Source organism: Heterodontus francisci, chromosome 4 (assembly GCF_036365525.1).
Source record: "Heterodontus francisci isolate sHetFra1 chromosome 4, sHetFra1.hap1, whole genome shotgun sequence".
Taxonomy (NCBI): domain Eukaryota; kingdom Metazoa; phylum Chordata; class Chondrichthyes; order Heterodontiformes; family Heterodontidae; genus Heterodontus; species Heterodontus francisci.
This window is the reverse complement of record NC_090374.1, coordinates 46913668-46932053: the sequence shown is the minus strand read 5'-3', so window position 1 is coordinate 46932053 and position 18386 is coordinate 46913668. Positions and strand designations below refer to the sequence as shown.

The window sequence follows — 18386 nt, the reverse complement described above, 5'->3', positions numbered from 1 at the left end:
AATTTCTCAAACAATGTTTCCACTTGTGGGAGAATCCAAAACTAGGGGTCATAAATGCAAAATAGTTACCAATAAATCCAATAGGGAAATAAGGACAAATTTCTTCACTCAGAGACTGGTCAGAATGTGGAACTTGCTCTGACAGGAAGTGATTGAGGCAAATAGCTTTACTGCTTTCAAAAGGAGACTAGATGAGTTCATGGCAGAGAGAGAACAGAAAGATATGCTGAAAGTCTGAAATGAGGCAGATGGAATGGCAGGAGACTTGTGTAGAGTATAAATATCAGTACAGACTAGTGGGGTTGAATGGCCAGTTTCTGTGCTGTATATTCGATGTAATTCTAAGTAAATTTCAATTTAATGGCCTATGCCCTGCTCAGTAAAATCTGATGGGAAAAAAGAGGAGGCTCTCTAAGATAAGTCAACCACTTCCCTTAGTGGGGCCAGGAGGACCCTGACTGCTCCCCCTGACCCTACAAGGAAAGTGTAGGTTTCTGGATTAACCTCCTTTCCACTCACAAAGTGGCCCTGATCCTCTCCCTTGGCTCAGCTTGATGCAGAAAGGCAGCCTCCAGGTCCCGCGATTTTGATCTGCCCAAAGCCAGATCGTCCCCAGCGGGATGTGAATGAGGCGCAGGAGTTAAAATAGCCTGGGCCAAAAACTGATGCCGTCAGTTTGATGCTTGCCCTGTGCCCCACCCACCTGCAACCTGCTCCCAGTTAAAATCCACCGCCCTCAGTTTTTCATTTTAACTCAGCACAGATCTGAGACTGTCCCTGTTGTTATTACTTAGTGCATTTACCCACAGAAGACTACGAAAAGGACACATTTAATACTGCCCTGCTACTGACCTCTGCTCCCCAGCCTCTAAATGCTTTCTCAAGCCGTAAAGAATTCATGGCATACGCTCCAAAGTTGTCAATTCCAAATTCTTGCCCTGCTTCCATGATGGCGGTATAGAGGGCAGCAGTGTCTTGTCGTTTGTGGTACAACTCCCAGCCGAGCTCACCTAGAGTGAAAACTGAGAAGTCAGTCAAGCCTAAACCATGCCCAAAGATCAATATTAGTGGGTTTCACATTGTAAGGTTCTGAAGAAGGATCACTGGCCTGAAACATTAACTCTTTCTCTCTCCACAGATGCTGCCAGACCTGCTGAGTATTTCCAGCATTTCTTGTTTTTATTTCACATTGTAAGGATTGTACTGCAGACATTTCCTTTACTTTTCAACACTTTTACACTCGTATAAAATGGGATGTACAGCTGGGGAATATCGACATTACTGGCTGTCCAATACACTGGAATTCTATTAAGTGCAGTGCATTAGAATGGAAATAAATTTGCTCATAACCACACCTCAATGTATAGTGAAACGGCTAACATTATTTACTCTGGTCAGAAGTTACCTGCTGGAACTTCGGCCATTACTTATATAGGATTTACACCACTACTTATTACAGGTTTGGCAAGAGTGTGAAAAGTTCAGAATGTTGGAAAGAGTTTCCTCAGACATTCCAGCTAAATAGTGCTCGGGGGGCAAGTGCTGTCTGGATGTGAGCTGTAGTTGCGTTCCAATAAGTGGAGAAAGTGACTTGTTGCAGTTCTGACCTGCTACATTTTTGATACTTCCAGAACATTTTAGACCAAAGTAGGGTATGTGAACAGCACATTCAGTCAATGTAGATATTTGTGATTTTGTCCTGGGATGTACACGGTGCTGTACCTTTCAATTTATCCATAAACAATTGATAGATTTTTGTGCAACGGCTTTCCTGAAGAGCCCCACAGAAATCATCAGTCTCTGGAGAAGTCTTACAACTGAGAGCATTTATTTTGAAATAAAAATATAACAGTCTGAGAAAGGATCGGTTTGTTCTGTCAGAACATCGAAAAAACGGGAGCCTTAAAATTCTACAATTTCTTGGATATAAAAATCATGTGGTCCCAGCATAAAAAACTGTAATTTGGGTGTAAAGTCACATACATTTACATCTGTTTTAAATTACACAGTAAACTCCAGTTAAACTAGCTGCTGGCAGAATTTGTACCTGCGCTCCATTTGTGTACAAATAACAAGATAATTGCACCATTTAGACGAGAATTGCAGCTGACTTAAGTTGTGATTTGTAGAAAGGTAGGTTAAGTATGTGTGTGACAGGAAGTGATTGGGTTTATAGGTTTTGACTGTTCACAGTGTTGATATTGACTCGACCTATTAGAAAAACCTTTCCTCCATTGTGCTGCTATGAAAGAACGCTGCTAACTGCTTTTCAGCAGTTTCAGGCAGGAAAATCTATTTCTCCTCACTCTTCTGTCACTGAGCCATTACCAAGGGGTTAATTGTGGGTCTTCCCATACATGTCCATTTGATAAAGGCAGAATAGGAACAGGAGGAAATAGAAGTAATAGTGTAACAGATAATAAGGCGACTCTGAGGGAGAAAATTCTACAGGTCACACTGTCCCTTCAAATATCATCTCAAACACAAAAAACAAACAGGCATTCCTTGGACCATATCGAAAAAGTGGTTTTATTAAACAGCCATATATTTAGAACAAGCAATTCATTTTATCACCAGGCATACCCCAGTGCTTCTCTGTGCTGTTTTGAAACCTATCCTGGTGCTGTACTAAGGTGCTACCTAAGACCCAGGGACACCAGTGATGGTTGGCCTCACTATGGTATTATAAGCTTCTTGGGGCAGATGTGGCCCTCGTCTCAGAGCTTCTGAGTCTTCTGCAGGTACATGCATGGAAATCCTGGTCCTGTGTCTTGCCAACTATATGAATCCCAAGGGTGTTATCTCAAAGGTTACATAAGCCATCATCAGGAGACATCAGAATTCCTGACTAACTAGGGTTAAGGTTAGGGCATCATGAAGGCAGTTTCTAGCCACGCTACTTGTGGTAGGCCCTGGATATGACTGCCCACTAGAACGGGGACGTAAATCTCCTGGATACGTCCGTGAGAAGTCCAGGAGAATTCTGCCTTTAAATTTCTCGCTACAGCAGCAACAGCAACCAACAACTGGCACACTGACTCTGCCCTGCTTTTCGTGACATCCTGAGGGGGACGGTAGCATAGTGGTGATGTTACTGAACTAGTAATCCAGAGGCCCGGACTAATGCTCCAGAGACACAAATCCTACCATGGTAGCTGGGGGAATTTCGATTCAATTAATTAACATATCGAATAAAATGATCATTAATAATAATGATCATGAAAACACTGCATTGTCGTTAAAAACTTGTGGTTCACTAATGCCCTTCGGGGAGGGATATCTGCCATCCTTACCTGGTCTGGTCTACGTGTGATTCCACACTCACAGCAATGTGGTTGACTCTTAACTGCCCTCAGAAATAGCCTAGCAAGCCATTCAGTTGTATCAAACCGCTACAGAAAAGTTAAAGAAGAATAAAACCGCATGAACCACCCAGAATCGACCCAGGCAGCGGGAATAACAAAGTATACCCTGCTCAGTCGACACTGCAAAGTCCTGCTCACCAACATCAAGGGACTTATGCCAAAATTGGGAAAACTGTCCCACAGAATAGTCGAGCAACAGCCTGACATAGCCAGACATTGAATCATATCTTATAGTCAATGTCCTAGATTCTTCCATCACCATCTCTGGGCATGTCCTATCTCACCAGAGCTGGCAGCACAGTGGTATACAGTCAGGAGGGAGTGGCCTTCAGAGTCTTCAACAGTGATTCTGGACCCCACGAAGGCTCATGACATCAGGTCAAACATGGGCAAGGAAACCTCCTGCTGATTACCACCTACTGCCAGTGGGTGATCAAAACGGGACCAGTTGGTAGAGAAGCAGCTGAGAGTTTGGCTGGGTGATAGAGGGAAGTCAGGGGGTCAGGAGACTGGGGCTTGTGGGGAGGGGGAGTCACCATGGATAGAGAGTTCATGGTCAGTGAAACTGCAGATAGGGAGCTCAGGGGAGACTGGGGAATAGGGTCTGGAGAGACTGGGAGCTCAGCAGGGAGTGAGGGAGAATGGGGAATGAGGTTGGTATGAGGTACAGCATTTTCTGCAGAGATGTCGGGGAGCAGTAGCAACAAGGCGAGTGTAGAGGCACCGAGAGGGCAGCAGCCAGTAAATGGTGGGGTGAAACCTGGGGACCTTACTGTGGGAAAACAGTGAAATATGGTTTCCACTGATGGGTGAATGGGAATCAAGGAGGCAGACACCAAGGACTGTTACTGAAAGAACCAGAGGGAAGGGAGAATGAGGATTTTTGCATTCAGGCTCACTTCCAGAGGAGATCCCTCACACCAGACATACAAACAAAATTACTTCATTTGAAAACCTCATTATGGCGCTTGGCCTTTAAATCAGTTTCCTCAGTACGGAGAAAATAGAAAAAAAGCAGACATGTGGCCCTGAGCCACCATCCTCCCCCCTGCAAATACTCCCCCATCCTCACCCCCCAAACACTCCCACAACCTCACCCCCATACACTCCCCCATCCTCACCCCCCATACACTCCCACAACCTCACCCATCCTCACCCCCCATACACTCCCACAACCTCACCCCCCTAACACTCCCCCATCCTCACCCCCCATACACTCCCCCATCCTCACCCCCATACACTCCCCCATCCTCACCCCCATACACTCCCCCATCCTCACCCCCCCAAACACTCCCCCATCCTCACCCCCATACACTCCCCCATCCTCACCCCATACACTCCCCCATCCTCACCCCCATACACTCCCCCATCCTCACCCCATACACTCCCCCATCATCACCCCCATACACTCCCCCATCCTCACCCCCCACACACTCCCCCAACCTCACCCCCACACACTCCCACAACCTCACCCCCTTAACACTCCCCCATCATCACCCCCATACACTCCCCCATCCTCACCCCCATACACTCCCACAACCTCACCCCCTTAACACTCCCCCATCCTCACCCCCCATACACTCCCTCATCCTCACCCACATCCTCACCCCCATACACTCCCCCATCATCACCCCCATACACTCCCCCATCCTCACCCCCCATACACTCCCTCATCCTCACCCACATCCTCACCCCCATACACTCCCCCATCATCACCCCCATACACTCCCCCATCCTCACCCCCCATACACTCCCCCATCCTCACCCCCCATACACTCCCTCATCCTCACCCACATCCTCACCCCCATACACTCCCCCATCCTCACCCCCCATACACTCCCCCATCCTCACCCCCCATACACTCCCCCATCATCACCCCCATACACTCCCACAACCTCACCCCCCATCCTCACCCCCATACACTCCCCCATCATCACCCCCATCCTCACCCCCATACACTCTCCCATCATCACCCCCCATACACTCCCCCATCCTCACCCCCCATACACTCCCCCATCATCACCCCCCATACACTCCCACAACCTCACCCCCCATCCTCACCTCCCAAACACTCCCACAACCTCACCCCCCAAACACTCCCCCATCCTCACCCCCCCATACACTCCCTCATCCTCACCCCCATACACTCCCCCATCATCACCCCCCCATACACTCCCTCATCCTCACCCCCATACACTCCCCCATCATCACCCCCATACACTCCCCCATCCTCACCCCCAAGACAGACCCCCATCCTCACCCCCCACACACTCCCCCTTCCTCACCCCCATACACTCCCCCAACCTCACCCCCAGACACTCCCCCAACCTCACCCCCAAGACAGACCCCCATCCTCACCCCCCACACACTCCCCCTTCCTCACCCCCATACACTCCCCCAACCTCACCCCCAGACACTCCCCCAACCTCACCCCCAAGACAGACCCCCATCCTCACCCCCCACACACTCCCCCTTCCTCACCCCCATACACTCCCCCAACCTCACCCCCATACATTCCCCCAACCTCACCCCCCACACACTCTCCCAACTCACCCCCAGACACTCCCCCAACCTCACCCCCATCCTCACCCCCACACACTCCCCCTTCCTCACCCCCATACACTCCCCCAACCTCACCCCCCACACACTCTCCCAACTCACCCCCAGACACTCCCCCAACCTCACCCCCATCCTCACCCCCCACACACTCCCCCTTCCTCACCCCCATACACTCCCCCAACCTCACCCCCATACACTCCCCCAACCTCACCCCCAGACACTCCCCCAACCTCACCCCCAAGACACACCCCCATCCTCACCCCCATACACTCCCCCCACCTCACCCCCCACACACTCTCCCAACCTCACCCCACACACTCCCCCATCCTCCCCCCACACACTCTCCCAACCTCACCCCACACACTCCCCCATCCTCCCCCCACACACTCCCGCAACCTCACCCCCCACACACTCACCCATCCTCCCCGCCACACACTCCCCCATCCTGTCCCCCACACACTCCCCCATCCTCCCCCCCACACTCCCCCATCCTACCCCCGACACACTCCCCCATCCTCACCGCTCACACACTCCCCCATCCTCACCCCCCACACACTCCCCCATCCTCACCCCCCACACACTCCCCCATCCTCACCCCCCACACACTCCCCTATCCTCACCCCCCACACACTCCCCTATCCTCACCCCCCCAAACACTCCCCCATCGTCAACCGCCACACACTCCCCCATGCTCACCCGCCCAAACCTTTATCCCACCCCTCACACACTCCGCCATCCTCACCCCTGCAAACCCTTATCCTCACTTCACGCCGCCACATACTCCCCCATCCTCACCCCTCCCCCCCGCAAACACTCCTCCATCCTCATCTAGCCCCACCCTCAACACACTCCCTCATCCTCACCTCATGCACCCGTCACTCCTCCATCCTTACCTCATTCCCTCCACCCCATCCTCAGCTCAACCCCCACACACTCCCCCATCCTCACCTCACCTCCCACACACTCCCCCATCTTCACCTCACGCACATCCCACTCCCCCATCCTCACCTCATCCCCCACACACTCCCCCATCCTCACCTCATGCACCCCCACTCCCCCAAACTCACCTCACCCCCCCACACACTCCCCCATCCTCACCTCACCCCCCCACACACTGCCCCATCATCACTTCATGCACCTCCCACTCTCCCATCTTCACCTCAGTCCCACCTCCACACCCTCCCCCCCGACCTCCCTCATCCACTGTGAATGAAGCTCAGGCCATTGTAATCTGGTGTGTGTGTCACTGCACTAAAGAACTGGACTTTGTTTATTGGACAAGTAGTTGACCAAGGCCATGGATTGATCGAACAGTTGTATCTGATTGGAGGAATATGCTGCAGTTGGAAGGTTTAAGTGGCTGAGTTAGGCTAAATTACAACAGTATTTTGCAAACAGAAGAAAAGCTGAATTTCTGTGCATAGATTAGCTCCTGCGATAAGGAGCACCAGATGATGAGTCCTTGTATATGTGTGTGTGTGTGAGAGAGAGACAGTGGGACAGGGGTCAGGAATTGTATAGCTTTTCAGTAATGATAGTCAGGTTAGCCAGATGGATTGGGCTGAGGGGCGCTGAGGAGCATGAAGGTGAAGCTTACAAGCACAACAGCAAAGTGTTCCGGAATGGAAGGTGGCGGGAAATTGAGCTAATGTTTTACTTGTGCAAAATATCTAAGTGAAGTCCCGTGGCATCAGGTCAAACATGGGAAAGGAAACCTCTTGTTGATTACCACCTACCATCCTGTTAATTGTAAATCAATTGTGTTTAATTATATGCAGGTGGTGGGTATTATTTGGGGTTTCACTTGACCACATATAAAGGAACATTTTACGTCTGTGCCCAGGCATCCCTGGAGAGGGTGCAAGCAGTGTCTGCTGGTAAGCTTGAGGCCTTCCACAACTGGTGGGCACCAGAGGGACTGGAGTGCATAATCACCACCGGGAATGACATTTTAGTTTAATTTAATTAAGTTTCCTTTATAGTTCTAACCATACGGTACTGGTGTCCCTTCAATAGGGATATCTTGTCCCTCCCTTTAATTGGTTTTCAAAAGATGTGCAAAGAGACACTTACTGAAACTGTGGTGTGGTTGAGTTAGGAGGAGTATGCTTGTAATGTTTCACACTGTAAATAAATATTAGACCAAGTAAAGATTGTCTCCGATTCTATCCTTCACCTGACTTTCTTGAATATAACACATTCTCCCTTCTCCTTCTTCTTAGACAGTCTCACAGGATCAAGGATGACTTGCTTCCACTCCGGTTCATTGTGCTCTAAGATGTCTAATGAGTCCGACATGCAATCCAAAGACTCTACCACATATGGGCAGGTGGTGTTTGAAGGATCGAATAGACGAGTTGCTTGTGGGTGGGGGCTGTGTGCTCCTTCCACTGCCTGGACTTTGCGTCCACATGCTCCCATCAAAGTCTCTCAAGGTGCTCGGTGCCTTCCCGAGAGCTCCTTCTACAGTTTAGGGGGTCACGGGCCTTGGGATTGCCATGAATCTGTGGGAATGTCAGATCTCTTCGGGGACGCTTTAAGAACATCCCTAAAGTGTTTCCTCTGTCGTCCTGGGGGTCTCTTGCCGCGACAAATTTCACAGTAGAGCAGTTGTTTTGGAAGCCTGGTGACAGGCATGTGGCCCATCCAGCAATGCTGGTTTTGGGTGACTAGCAACCCGATGCAACAAATATTGGCTTGGGAGAGGATGCTGACATTAGACCATCTATCCTGCCAACGCAGTTGAAGGATTTTGTGGGGACAGCATTGGTGATATTTCTCCAAAGCCTCGAGGTGCCTGCTGTAGACTGTCCAAATCTCCAAAACAGATCAGGGCTTGGGATCACTACTGCCTGGTAAGCCATGACCTCAGTCCCGGGTTTGAGGTCCTGGTTCTCGAATACACTTCTCCTCAGTCAGGTGAAGGCTGAGCTGGAACACTGGAGACGGGAGGAGGAGGATCCAAAAACAACCGCATCCTTAATAACTGCAGAGCCCAGCAAATGAATGAAAAGACAAGACTATCTTCAGCCAGGAGTGTCGAATGGATGATCCACCTTAGCCTCCTCCTGAGGTTCCTAGTATTACAGATGCCAGTCTTCAGCCAATTCAAGTCACTCAAGAAATGGTGATATCAAGAAATGGCTGAAGGCACTAGATACAGAAAGAGCTAAGGATCCCGACAACACTCCGGCTATAGTACTGAGGATTTGTGCGCCAGAACTAGCCGTGCCCCTGGCCAAGCTGTTCCAGTACACTGACAACTACCCTACGATGTGAAAAGTCATCCAGAAATGTTCTATGCACAAAAAGCAGAACAAATCCAATTACCACCCCATTGGTTTATTCTCAATCATCAGCAAAGTGATGGAAGATTGGGGCGGCACAGTGGCGCAGTGATTAGCACTGCAGCCTCACAGCTCCAGGGACCCGGGTTCAATTCTGGGTACTGCCTGTGCGGAGTTTGCAAGTTCTCCCTGTGACCATGTGGGTTTTCGCCAGGCGCTCTGGTTTCCTCCCACAGCCAAAGACTTGCAGGTGATAGGTAAATTGGCCATTGTAAATTGCCCCTAGTGTAGGTAGGTGGTAGGGAATTGTAGGGTTAGTATAAATGGGTGGTTGTTGGTCGGCACAGACTTGGTGGGCCGAAGGGCCTGTTTCAGTGCTGTATCTCTAAAATTAAAAAAAATAAAATTTAAAAAATTAAAAATGCTATCATGCAGCACCTCCTCGCCAATAAACTGCTCAGTGATTCTCAGTTTGGGTTCCACCAGGGCCACTCAGCTCCAGACCTCATTATAGCCTTGGTCCAAACATGGACAAAAGAGATGAACTCAAGAAGTGGGGTGAGAGTGACTGCCATTGACATCAAGGCAGCATTTGACAGAATGTGGCATCAAGAAGCCCTGGCAAAACTGAAGTCAATGGGAATCGGGGGGAAACTCTCTACTGGTTGGCGTCATACTTAGCACAAAGAAAGATGGTTGTGGTTGTTGGAGGCCAATCATTTCAGCCCCAGGACATCACTTCAGGAGTTCCTCAGGGTAGTGTCCTAGGCCCAACAACACTCAAAAACATCGACACCCCCAACCGGGACAAAGCAGTTTGCTTGACTGGCATCCCATCCACCACTTTAAACATTCACTCCCTCCACCATCGGCGCGCAATGGCAGCAAGGGGCACTGCAGCTACCCGCTGAGGCTTCTTTGTCAGCACCTCCCAAACTCGTGACCTCCACCACCTCGGAGAACAAGGGCAGCAGGCACATGGGAATGTTACCACATGCAAGTTCCCCTCCAAGCCACACACCATCCTGACTTGGAAATGTATCATCGTTCCTTTACCGTCGCTGGGTCAAAATTCTGAAACTGCCTCCCTAACAGCACTGCGGGAGTACCTTCATCACATGGACTGCAGCAGTTCAAAAAGACAGCTTACCACCATCTTCTCAAGGAAAAAAAGGGATGAGCAATAAATGCTGGTCTTGCCAGTGATGCCCACATTCCAAGAACGGATAAAAAAGTATTTTCACTAAGGTCTTGAGACCAGTTGTATTAAACTGGTTATAAACTAGGTTAAAAATCTTTTCCACGGTCCTCCCCACCCACAAATAAATTACAAATTTCTTTCTACGGATGCCGGAGATACAGCTATTTATTTCGATGGAACGTTCTCCTTCACACAATGCCTGTTTACTTCAAACTTACACACAGTTACAAATTAACACCCTCCAAAGTGCGTACTCTCCCCTTTTTAACAAAGTATATACCCCATGCACTGGCAAGCTGCTGTTTGTCATGTTTGCAGTCAAGTGTTACTGAGGTTAGCTGAATCCGCACCACAATGTTACATGACAACTCCTTGCAATTCCTTTAATTTAAAGAAAAATTGTACTCTTTAATCAGGAAGGTGGTGTCGTCTCCCTTGAATTAAAATTATTTGAAAACAAAAGAATCTTAAAATAATGACGGTAAGTTTAAGTGCGAAGGAGTAGGAGTTTTTTTAAAAAGAATAACATGTTTTTGTGCCTTTACAGGAATGGTCGGTCCCAAACCCTGACAGAATCTAGGGCACGTGATGTTTTCTTAGGTATATTGTTGTACTATGAACTGTGAATTAGTCTTAGCAGATCCCCAGGCTTAGTCGGCATCCTTCCATCTACAAAAGATGATGGACATGCAGCAAACATTCCATTTAAGTAGGATGTCTTGTCTTGGTACACCTTTGTTGATGGCTATGAAGGCCAATCCTTGAGAGGCAGGTTCTGCCACAAGTGCTACATGTAAACTCCCAAGTGATGCTGTGAGTTGTTGTTTTTGATGTTGGTGTCTGTTGCCAAGCTGTTTTAGCCACTGATCATTGCGGTAGTGCACACCAGTCCACAGGATGTGTTGCCATTTCCCTCTTTTGCCAGCTAGTGATTCCCAGGTGCAACAGTGGACATTTCATGTCACACTTGCAGGCATCCTTGAAGCAGAGCTTTGGGTTTCCCACTGGTCGTCTGGCCCCGGCTACCTCACCATACAGAAGGTCTTTGCGTACGTGAGGGTCTTCCATCCCACGGATGTGTCCAATCCACCGAAGTCACCTCTGTTTGATTAGTTCCAACACACTTGGGAGCTCTGCCTTTGAGAGGACTGCTGCATTTGTGATTTTGTCCTGCCAGGATATACCCATAATGCACCGCAGACAGCGAAGATGGAAATTATTGAGTTGCTTTTCCTGGTAGTCACTCATGTTTCACAGTCATACAGCAAGGTGCTGAGAATACAGGCCTTAGAAACCATGAGCTTGGTCCTAAGCATTAGCTTGGTGTTATCCCATGCACGTTTTGTGAGTTGGTAAAAGGTGGTAGCTGCTTTCCCTATGCATGTATTGAGCTCTGCATCAAGGGACAGATTGTCTGTTACCATGGACCTAAGGTAGCAGAACTTGCTAACCACTTCCAGTGGGGTTTTATTTAGTGCGTTCAAGAGCGGAGATGCAACATCTTGTCCCATGACCATAGTTTTCTTGACACTTATAGTCGAGGAGACCAAGTTACAGGCATGGGAGAGACAGTCCGTGAGTCTTTGTAGCCGAGTTTCTGTGTGAGTGACTAGCGCAGCATAATCAGCGTGGAGGAGTTCTCTGATCAGGACGCGATGTGTTTTTGTCTTCACTTTCAGCCTTGATAGATTGTAAAGCTTGATCCCCAGCCAGGTTCCTGATATTTGCTCATTAAGTAAAGATGGCTGACTAGTTCTGGGACATCACTTTATGGAGTTTGGTTTACGTCAGCAATGCTTATGTTGAATGTTTGCACCTTAATCATTTGCTAACCTTTGATCACTGAATGATTAAGTAAATATTTAAGTTAGGTAAATAATTAAAACATTTAAACATTGCAAAATCACTGCGGAACAAACCCTATAGATAAGAAAAGTAAATCTGAACAAAGACACTTTCCTCCTCCTCTTATACAGGCTTTCTGCTCCTGTAAAGATGTTCTTCTGTGCTGCAAAAAACTAAGCGGCCATAAAAGCACTGAAACGTTACTAATAGTAAGTCATTGACTAGTAATATATGTTACTATATTAAATATAATAAAACAAGAATCAAGGCTCTGCAGCAAAATAAAAATCTTATAGTTTGTTGCCTGACTCCACAGGCTGAATTTTCTGGCAGGCTCGTCAGCACACCTGTCGGCACAACCTTCTGGAAGGCGGTCTGCTAACTGACTGCCTCCATGCTCTCTGTCCTAGTAAGGATGGCTGAAGGTCTCCTGATGCTGCAGGTACAATCAGAGGGCCCACAGAGATGTCAGGCCGACAGCCCCACTGAGAGATAAGTGATTTGCCGAGGCAGGGAGGCGAGTGCAAGGGGGCCTCATATGGAGTTGCCCTCGGTTTCCTGCATAGAAACAATAAAATAAAGAGGCCCAAAGCTGGTAGGGACATCGGGGTGGAAAGGAAACCTGCTCCGGGGGCCTATGCGCGGACAAGGCTGCGGCCTTTCATCCTTGCAGTCCCGTCATGGGGCATGGAGCCTCTGGCTCTGATGCCACTCGGCCTGCCACCAGGAGGCTGCCTCGGTCAAGTCGGCAGCCTCAGCACACGGCAGGGCGCCCCTTCCAACGTTAGTGAAATACCGGCTCCGGCACAAGATGGCCCCTATGTAGAACCTTAATTGGACTAATTAGCTGCCTGCTTCCGTAGAGCGAGCAGCTGACCCAGTTCCCAGCCCGTCCTTGGGAAAGTTCCCCGGAAGTGGGAATGCATTGGGGAACCACAGTGCCCCTCCCAACCCCCCCACCCCCGGCACCTACAACCCTGTCTCCACAGGGCCAGGAAAATCCAAATCCACATTTCTCAAACCTACTCTATGCTTTAATACTACATTTCTTTTAGTGTGAACTGATTACAAGACATTTTTCAGACAGGATTTATATTTATCAAAATAGCAGCTCAATTGCAGTGTTTTAGGCTGTAAATAATGTGATAATTGAGCTATTACATTTGTTTCCTCTGCTTGTCTGGAGACAGGCAGAGCCAGCTGAGTTGCAAGTGCACTGGAGCAAATTTGTCATTATCTATTTGGGGAAGTTGGCAGAAAATGCCCTCATTTACCAACAAGACTTCTAAAGTATAGATTAAACTGCAGGAACCTTTGATTATAAGTTGAAAATAGTTATTCAAACTTTTACAGATCCTAGGAAGGGCCACATTTGGAATATTGAGCACTATTTCTGGGTCCCTATCTTCAAGAGACATTGATAAGTTGGCGAAGGACTAGAGAACAGCAACAAGGATCATTCTGGGATTTTGGACTTGAGAAATCCACAGGGTGCAACTCACCATCACTCGAAAAAGAAAATAATGGTGGTGTGAAGATGGGGGGGAAAGATCATGATCTGGGCCATAATAGTGCTGAGAGAAATTAATAATGCAAATTTAAGGAGGCGGTTCAACTTGGACTATAGAACCAGAAGAAAAAACGTGCACAATTAACATTGCTTCAAAAGCTGTCGACATTAAAAAAAAGTGAAGAAATGTCTTTAGTTTGTTCACAAGCACACAGTAAAATCACAAAGAGTATAGTTGCACAGCTGTGCATGACAACATATTGACACTGCGCATGATTCTTCCGACTCCTTTTTATCAAACATTTGCTTCAAGATACTGCCCTTTTAAAGACTCACTGTTGTACAAATACCAGGAACGGAATTTAGAGTTGTGGCAGAGGCCCCGCCCACTGGCTGAAAATTCAGGGCGGGTACCCCTCTGCCGGGCCTGGAATTCACGCGGTAATTTTACATGGCCCAGGCCCTTAAATAGCCTTGGTCGAGACTTCGGCCCTCTGAGGCAGAAAGTCCCGCCTCCAAGAGCTACTGGTCAATCAGTGGGCCAGCAGCTCCTCGGTTCCAGCAGTGCCACTGGGAGCAGTAGCCACTGCACCCAGACCAGAGCTGCATCATGGGTTCTGATGAAAGGTCTTAGACCTGAAACGTTAACTCTACTTCTCTCTCCACAGATGCTGCCTGACCTGCTGAGTGATTCCAGCATATTCTGTTTTCATTGCAGTATCATGGACGGCAGCCTAAAACAGGTGAATGGGGTTTGGGCAACGCTGGGGACAATTGGCTGGGCCCCGACGAGGCAGGAGGGGTTCGATCAAGAGGGAGTGGTTCAGCAAGGGCAGCTTGTGCCGCTGGGGGGGCCCTCTATGGGGAACAGATTGCCCGATCAGGAGGGCACCCCCCCACCCAAGCCTGCAAGGAGGCTGCCAGATAATACTGGGCTGCCTCCTCAGCTGGCGAAATGCCCATTCACTATCGCTGCTGGTAAAATGGCAGTAAGGGCGGGTAGGCGACGAGAACTGCTCCCCCACCCCATCTCCAGCCTGCCCATGGGGTGGGGGTGGGGGGTGTAAAATTCAGGCCCAAGGCTAACTTTCACCTGCTGGGAGCACAGATCAGAAGTTTGGGACTGTGTTTCCAATAATTTCCTGTTTATTAACTTTACCAGAGAGAACATCATGGCCAGGGTATGTGTCCAAATTACCAATAAACATTCCAGGTAAGTGAAGCTCTGTGGCAGAAGCACAAATTTGTAAAATTAACCCCATTATGAGTTTCTGCCGGCTGCAAGCTCACTTAATTATATATATTCTTTGTGAAAACATTTAAGGCACTGCTGTGAGCCATGTCATTGGTTAATCAGTGTCTGTCACCAACCTGTGTAGGAGATCCTCATAGCAGTAAGGGGAATGCCAGCCAGAGTGACAGGCTTACACTGCAGGAATTTAAATGCTGTTCCACTCAGGTCTACCGTTGTGAGTTTTTGGAGCACCTTCCGTGCAAATGGACCCGCTACACCCAGCACCCCGATCTCGTCAGTAACATTACGAATGTCAACAACATAGCCACCATTTGCTGCCTCTTCCTCTATATATCTAGATAAATGAAAGTGATAAGTCAGGTGATTAGCAGTACTCTGCTTCTTTTCGCAAGGTAATAATAAACAAGTAAATGTGCAAAGGGTTTGTTTCAGGAATGGGCACTGCATTCCAATCTTTTGGGCTTTACCAACATGGTGGGTACTGCACTTCCAGCTCAAAATGAGTGTGTGTTTCCTGCCCACCATATTGGAGGCTTATCAGGTGAAACAGGAAAAACAGGTGCTGCGTGGAATTTCTAGTCATATGTGTTCAAGTCCTGGAGCAACATTTCAATCAATGATAAGTTTATCACTGAGCTAACCAATACTGAGGTTCAAGATGTTTGGCCAATATTTCACTAATGTCCTTTGGGGTAATTTTGGCGATAGAGTGAAACAGGTGAAATCGGATTAGCTGTTCATTGTACACCACTACTGATTTTCATTTCTATTGACTTCAATGAACATAAAAATGGGAAGAGATGCATAACAGATGGTCAATCCAATATTGTCTGTCTTACATTATCACCAAGTCAAAATTACCCCACTTTGGGGAAGGAAACCTTCTGTCCTTACCTCGTCTGCCCTATGTGACACGTGTCCCACGCCAATATGAGTAACTCTTAACAGCCATTTGAAGTGGCCATTCAGTTTGGCGAACTAGGGATAGGCCATAATGATGACCTTGCCAGTGATGCCCACATTCCAAGACTGAATAATCATTAAAAAAAAATGGGCAGGTGTCCTTGTGGTCAAGTGAAAAGGCAGCTGCCTCACCCCAATTAGAAAACATAGACTTCAACCCAACCTATTCCATGAGCTAGTGAGATCTCCAGTTACGCTTGTCTACTTCCTTTGTTGGAAGTTATTGGAACTGGAGTGGGAGTTGAAAATGGAAAATAATAAAGTTACAAATGTCTTAAAAGCTTTATTTTGTTTTAAAAATGCACAATCTAAACTCTACATTTATTAGAAATCTGTTGCAAAATTGCAAAATGAAGGGAAAAACCTTTTCACGTACACCATATTATCTCAATCAAGAAAAGGAAAATAAAAATAAATTCATAGCAGAAGTTAACATTTTTTAAATCCATGCTTACCTTAGGTCATGGAGCTCAGACCCTGATCCTGTCACCAGCAGAAACTCCTCTTCTGACATGTGGCTGATTGTCACCTCAGCATAAACTCGGCCTCTTGGGGTAATCATATGACTGATATTTATATAGCCCACCTGCAGGAAAGGAGGATGAATTAAGGTAAGATACTTGCAAAAGCCACATATGCCATCTGCACTTTCTTGGAAATTTATCTCTCGAAGTAAATTGAAACTATCAGTCTGTATATTTTCATATTTTCAGCTTTTCTTCAAATTTGAGGGAATGTTCATCAAACCCAAATTGGAGGACCACAGTATGTCAGGTGGAACCATGAGTTGATGCCAGATCAGAAGTTGGGCAGCACAGTGATATTTGTGGAATCAAAAACAGTGCTGGAGACTAAAACTGGGTATTTTCAGTTTTGCGCACAACATACAGATGAGAAACAAAAGAGGGCCTAGAATGGAACCTTGATGCACGGCCATATGGCCATGTGAGTACTGGAGGAGAAGCCATTATAGGAGATAGGCTTGCTGCAGTGGGATAAGCAGGAATGCACACATTTAAGGTATTGTCACAGAGGCAGTAGAGGAAGATGGCATGGCTGACTACATCGAATGTGGTGGAGAGGTTGAGGAGGATGAGAAAGGATAATACACCATGGTTGCAGACACAGAGAATACCATTAGAGCTTTGATCAAGTGTGTCATGAGATGGTGGCCATGAAGTTGTACAGTAACGACCATTTCCAAAATTTTGGAAAGGAAGCTGGAGATGGCATTTGGGAGTCAAGGATTGAAATTAATAAGCTGGATATAATTTATCCTTTAATGGAAATCCACTTGTTACCTCAATTAGGACAAATATAAATGATTTGGGGGTCAAATCTCTAACAAGCATACCATTTTGGATACTATTGGGGGGGATGGCCTAACAGGGGAAAACAACAGCAGCAGCCAGAGCAGTGGCACCACGGCTGGCACTGTTGTTCAGCAGGGAGGGACAAAGCGCAGAAGAGCAATAGTTATAGGGGACTCTATAGTCAGGGGCACAGATAGGCGCTTCTGTGGACGTGAAAGAGACTCCAGGATGGTATGTTGCCTCCCTGGTGCCAGGGTCAAGGATGTCTCTGAATGGACAGGGGGCATTCTGAAGGAAAAGGGTGAACAACCAGAGGTTGTGGTACCAACAACATAGGCAGGAAGAGTGACGAGGTCCTGCAGGGGGAGTTTAGGGAGTTAGGTAGAAAATTAAAAGACAGGACCTCTAGGGTTGTAATCTCGGGATTACTCCCTGTGCCACGTGCCAGTGAGGCTAGAAATAGGAAGATAGTGCAGCTAAATACGTGGCTGAACAGCGGGTGTAGGAGGGAGGGTTTCAGATATCTTCGGGGATAGGTGGGACCTGTACAAGAAGGACGAGTTGCATCTAAACTGGAGGGGCACAAATATCCTGGCTGCGAGGTTTGCGTCACTCGGGAGAGTTTAAACTAGTGTGGCAGGGGGGGTGGGAACCAGAGCAGTAGGACAGCAGGTGAAATAACTGAGGAGGAACTCGTAAATAAAGCCAGTAAGACTAAGAGGAAGAGCAGGCAGGGAGATGTTGCTGAGCACAGCAGGACTGGTGCATTTGTTTCAATGTGAGAAGTATAACAGGTAAGGCAGATGAACTTAGAGCTTGGATTAGTACTTGGAACTATGATGTTGTTGCTATTACAGAGACTTGGTTGAGGGAAGGACAGGATTGGCAGCTAAATGTTCCAGGATTTAGAAGCTTCAGGCGGGATAGAAGGGGATGTAAAAGGGGTGGGAGAGTTGCATTACTGGTTAAGGAGAATATCACATTTGTACTGCGGGAGGACACCTCGGAGGGGTCATGCAGCGAGGCAATATGGGTGGAGCTCAGGGATAGGAAGGGTGCAGTCATGATGTTGGGGGTTTACTACAGGC

At 47.9% G+C, this 18386-nt stretch overlaps 1 protein-coding gene across 1 annotated transcript in view; it reads right to left on the bottom strand.

The window, feature by feature from the left end:
- The window catches only part of dmgdh (dimethylglycine dehydrogenase), a 173522-nt gene that overhangs the window by 27636 nt on the left and 127500 nt on the right, over positions 1-18386 (bottom strand). Inside the window, exons 11-13 of the mRNA XM_068029462.1 lie at positions 16441-16571; positions 15139-15356; positions 853-1010 (exon numbers count right to left, since the gene is read on the bottom strand). Coding sequence (XP_067885563.1) covers positions 853-1010; positions 15139-15356; positions 16441-16571 — 507 coding nt within the window. The remainder of the gene's footprint in view (positions 1-852; positions 1011-15138; positions 15357-16440; positions 16572-18386) is intronic.